General features: G+C 45.5%; 1 protein-coding gene across 1 annotated transcript; it reads right to left on the bottom strand.

Moving 5' to 3' along the window:
- Nucleotides 1-1,141: 1,141 nt before the first annotated feature.
- CH25H (cholesterol 25-hydroxylase) lies at nucleotides 1,142-2,602 on the bottom strand. The gene has a single exon (XM_019739001.2). The coding sequence runs from the start codon at nucleotides 2,459-2,461 to the stop codon at nucleotides 1,649-1,651; it is 813 nt and encodes a 270-aa protein (XP_019594560.2). The 5' UTR covers nucleotides 2,462-2,602; the 3' UTR covers nucleotides 1,142-1,648.
- Nucleotides 2,603-5,392: the final 2,790 nt, after the last annotated feature.

Below are 5,392 nucleotides of genomic sequence, written 5' to 3'. Positions count from 1 at the left end.
CTCCAATGCAGCATTCCCCCCTTGTATCTCACCACCTGTTTGTGTGGATTTTGCTTTTATACCTTGGTATAACCCTTCAGTCCCAGCATGGTCTTGCTATGCACAGAGGGAGAGATGACTTCAGGGAAGGAGCAAAGAGAGCACACACATTGGGAGGGAATGCGAGAAAATGCCTGTGAGCAGCCAGGCATTCCGATTGCATTTTGCCAAAGATTCTAAGGGCCTGAACACATTTCTCAGGAGTTTCATTTGGCAGACTCTGGAGACCAGGTCTTTAGATAGGTTTTTCACGTTTAAGCAAGATAGTGTGAGTCGTGTATAATGAGCCTAGAATTACATGCAAAGCTGCCATTCTTTATACTGTCTGTCTAAATTGTCTTAATTTTTAATTTCACCCTATCTAACTTGGTTACAAAGATAAAACTAAGATAATTAGGCAGCCACTGGATGGAGTACGTGATGGGTGACAGGTGTGTGGTCAGTACTAGGGACATTTACTGTCACAAGTAATCTTTAGGAACATCTAAGACACAATCTCCTTTTATAGATGAGGAACCACGGGTCTAGGGTCACGTTTTACTTTTCTTCTTTGAGAAAGGGGTATGCAGTTTACATGTTTGTCTTGCTTAAGAAAAGTGAATAGACAAAAATCCCAGATTATAGAGGAGATGTGTATGGTGGCCGTTTACACTAAATGGCTTAATTGAAAGGGGGACAATACTCAGAACGCACATACTTGACTCACCAGTTTTACAAAGCAAGGTACTCCATAAATTCTATTCATCCCCTAACACCATCCTCCCCACAAATAATCAAATAGTTGCTCAGTGTTAATCTCTCTAAAACTTTGCAGAGCAATTCCTTCAATTGCCTGTGATGCAGAAACCAGCTGAAATACATACAGAATAGTGTTTTTCCTTTGTGAAATCTCTAGACCAAAGGTACCAATACACCCTTTCTCCTGCCTACTTCTCTCCTGCTACTCCTCCACCCCCACCCCAAAACACCAACTCCAGATTTGTCTCTTTTCCTGGTAAGGCTGATGGAGGCTCTGAATGATACCTGCTATCCCAGCTCTCTCTCCCCATTTTAGTTTTTTGCGGGCTAAATGCCAGTGAAACAACAGACAGTACTTGTTTCATTTAAGTTGTTTGTTTGGTTTAAGTACAAATCACATTTCTGTCAATATAAATAAATATACAGTTCTATGAAAAAATAGAAAATATACAATAATCTTAGTTACTGTCCAGCAGGAACATGCTTCATTGTTTATAGAGTCAGAGAACACATTCTCCATTAAAAATATGTTATTTTAGGAAATTCCTTGCCCTACAAACAAAACCTTCTAGAGATGACTTAAATATCCCCGTTCCGAGTGTCTCTGTCCAGGAATCAAGGCTATTGAAGTGAGCTAGAATCCGACACCAAAAACATAAACATTATATAAATTAGTTTATCAGGTTGCAAAAATACATCAAATTTTATAAATTTCCATCAGGTAATAAGTTACTTACTAAAAAAAAACAAAAACTGAAAAAAAGCTCTGGTGTGTTTCTCCTGATTCAAGTGTGAAACGCACAACAGTCCTGAGTCTGAGTGGCAGCCACTGCCCACTGCAGCCACAGCACCACACGGGCAGGGGCGTGTGTTACTTGGCTTGAGCAGACCGCAGAGTTCCCAATATTTTGTCCCAGTGTGTGAAATACGGGGCGAAGTTGCAGTTAAACTGAGAGTGATGCAAGTCATGGTGGGCCACGCCCCCGTACCACCCGAAAGGTACCAGTCTGTGCGTGGACCAGGGGAAGTCATAGCCCGAGTGATCCTCCACCGACAGCCAAATGTTGAACACGTGGAAGACCAGGACGGTGAGCGGGTGGCACTCCAGCAGTACGACGTTCAGCATGTCGAAGAAGCCCAAGGAAAACAGCTCCCAGACGCCCATGTACTGCGTGGCCAGCGCGAACGAGGGTGAGTTCTCGTGGTGCTTCTTGTGGAAGGTCCGGTACAGCCAGGGCACCTTGTGGTGCAGCACGTGCCACAAGAAGAACTCGGCATCGAAGAGCAACAGGCAGCACACGACGTGGCACACCAGCTGGCGCAGCTCCGGGGCTTCAGAGGGCAGGCGGGCCGGGCCGCGCGCCCAGTGCAGCAGTGTCACGGGAACCACGAACACCAGGTGCTGGTAGAGCGTCTGCCACAGGCAGGGCAGCAGCTGCCGCGTCGTCGGCCAGAAGTTGGAGTGGATTTTGTAGCGCCGCAGCGCGGGCACCCAGGGGCACAGGAGGTCCAGCACCACAAAGGGCAGGCAGAAGCCCAAGTAGGTGGTGATGGAAAAGATGGCCGGGAAGAAGGGCGACTGGGTGAGGGCCTCCCGGGTCCTCAGGCGGTCCCAGAGCGGCTGCAGGAACAGCTGGCCCGAGCTACAAAGAATCTGGAGCTCAGAGGTGTTGCGGCCGCTCATGGTGAGGCTGCGTCTGGCGGCGGGTGCTGCTGGGGTCCCACGGCCTTTTCTTAGGACTCAGGCCCCGCCCCAAATGACATCAGCCGCCTTTTCGCTCCTTTTACTGGCTGCCCGAAGCTTGCATAAATATGTAACCCCACAGAGTTGCGCTTAGTTGCTAAAATACATACCTGCAGCTGCTTTTACTCATGCACTATGCAATGGCACTTAGTAACTTTTCAAATGCGTGCAGAAATTATGTTCTGATTTTTTAAATTGTACAATTCATACACGATACAACCAATGCACAGATCCTCAGTGTAGTTTCTACGAGTTTTGACAATTCAGTTCATCCGTGTCACTTCCACCCTCAAACAAGATAGGAAATATTTCCATCACCACCAGAAAGAACTCCTTTGCAATCAGAGCACGATTACTTATATTTTTGAATGCATACATATAATTGCGTCTATGTTTTCAAAAAGACGCAAGTATAACTGCATTTTTAAAGACTTTTTAAAGTGGCGTGCCTTCTGTGTTTCGGATCTTTTCTGTCTGCACACCCAGTATCGATCTACCCAGCAGTGAGCCGCAAATTATCCTTTCTGAAGGGAATCGCAGGTCTCCAGCTGCGCGCGGCGGCGATCAATGCAGGAAATCAGACAAGACCTGGTGGCGGGACGGAAACGTCCTCCAGTTCCAGTCTCCGGAGATCTATCCCCACCGGCTCCCGGCAATCTCCAAATTCCACCGCGTGTAGACTCACCCGGAGGAGCCAGCAAACCCCAGCGGTTGGGTCGTCCTTACGCATGGCGCCCCGAGCGCGCAGACCGGCGAAGGGAAGGGGGAGACCTCGCGGTGAAAGAGGGGACCGCGACTGTTAAGCTTCACTTTACAAAAAAAAAAAAAAAAAGGTGCTGGGTTTAACATCCAGCGCCTGCGTCGCCCTGGCTAAAAAGACCCTGCATCTCAATTTGGGGGTGGAAACAATGAAATCTGTAAAGCACCCACCTTGTTTCTCAAGGGAATATTTACGTGTTCCTGAAGCCTCACAGAGATTGTTGGTTGAGATGATGTCGCGCCTACCCTGACTTTCCCTCCGCAGGCTTCGCTGCGCCAACTCGCCCCTTGTCCTTGGCCCCCTTTCCTCCAAACCATTCCAGGCGCAGAGAGCCGGGCTGCGAGACCGACCCCATCCCTGCCTTTCTCCGCCATCAAATTGGGGTTGACGCCGGGTACTAAGCATAAGGAAGTCGGTACCAGCAGAGCTCACAGAAGACCTCAGAACCAACAACAACAAAAAGATCCCCATGTTTGACCAGGGTAGCTGACACAGGACACAAGGGACGCCTAGAGAATAGAAGTTTTGGACAAAACCTTTGAAGCTAGGGACCAATCCTAATCCTGGTTTTGCCTTTTCTGTCTATGAGGTTGGAGCAAGTGCTTCACTCCTTCAAGTTCAGCATTTTCATATCTATCCACACCCGAAGGGAAATAATAGAGGTAGCTATCTCACCTCATGAGTCTATTTTGAGCATTAAATAGGAAAATAATAATAATAATAATAATAATAATAATAATAATAACGCTACCATGTAATGTCTGCCAGGCATTAGCTAAGTGTTTTACTGGAAGCAATTTCACCCAATCCTTAGAAGAGCTGGGTTCTCCACACTGCCAAGAAATGGGCATTATTATTATTGCTGTGATCTTACAGAAGTAAAAGCCTAGTGCCTGGCACACAGTAAACATACAAAATAAGACACATATTATTTTAACTTTGCACTCCACATTTTACGTAAAGAATAATTGAGGAAGCTTGCAGATGAAATTATGGAAAGAGAAATAAAAGATATAAAGCCACATATTACGAGGAAATAAGTACAACAAAAATATAGACCACTATATGGGCCTAGAAATATAATAATATATAGGATATGTACATATCCTAATATGTATATATTATACATATATAATTGGCCAATTAATATGTAATTACATATTTATAATTATAGGACATATATGGTATATACAGGAATATACATACACACACACACACACCTACAATAGGCCAATTCATAATTCAGAACCTCCTAACTGGTGCATGTCCCTGAACTGCCACTGATGGAATATGGATATTCCTTAGGTGCCCATTCTCTGGAACCCCAAGCCTCTGGCCCTACTGCACCCTTTTTTTTTTGAACCTCAGTGTGCCTGCCATAAGATTGTTGATATTCTGCTTGTGTTTTGAGGAGATAAAGTTTCAAAGGAGCTTTGAGCTTCTTGATAGCCGATGCAAAAAACGAAAGAAGGTGGATTTTCTAATGTCTTGGAAATACAGATAGAAGTGGAGATAGGTACGATGCAGGCCCCTGGCCTCCTTGCTGCTGGGTTTCTTCCAATTGGACAGCCTGTCCTTCCGCGGCTCCTCTTCAATACCCTCCCCCCTCCCACCCTCCCCCGCAGTGATCTTTCCAATGCACCTGTAGTGTAACCTAGGGACTTTTTTCTTTCCCATTCCTGACAACATCACCCTGCCCTTGAACTTTGTATGGCCCAAGTAGCATCTGAGAGAGAAGAGGAAGGGCTTCTTCTCCTTCACTTTTTTTTTTATGATTTAAAAAATTAAAAAAAAAGTTTATTTGATAATTAGTTACACCGCACTGTTGAACATATCATGTACCATTTACTGAGCCTTCATTCTTGGCCTTCGCAGTGCTCCAAAGGAACCAGCAAAGCTCACTTTCTCAGGCTTACAAACGACTTCTGCTCAGAAGTATGAGTACAAGTGCAGCTATCTTGGGGCAAGTGGTCAGTTAAAATCTCGTCAGTTGTCCATTCCATGTCATGGAGGACACTAAAAAAGCTGGCACAAATTGTTGGGTGACCTAAAACAGCATCACTTGATGGGCCCAAATCAAATTGAACCCTCTTTAGTCTTGACTAAAGTGG

The sequence above is a fragment of the Rhinolophus sinicus genome, linkage group LG07, assembly GCF_036562045.2.
Source record: "Rhinolophus sinicus isolate RSC01 linkage group LG07, ASM3656204v1, whole genome shotgun sequence".
Classification (NCBI taxonomy): domain Eukaryota; kingdom Metazoa; phylum Chordata; class Mammalia; order Chiroptera; family Rhinolophidae; genus Rhinolophus; species Rhinolophus sinicus.
Note: the sequence above shows the minus strand (reverse complement) of the source record. Positions and strands in the feature narration are given on the sequence as shown.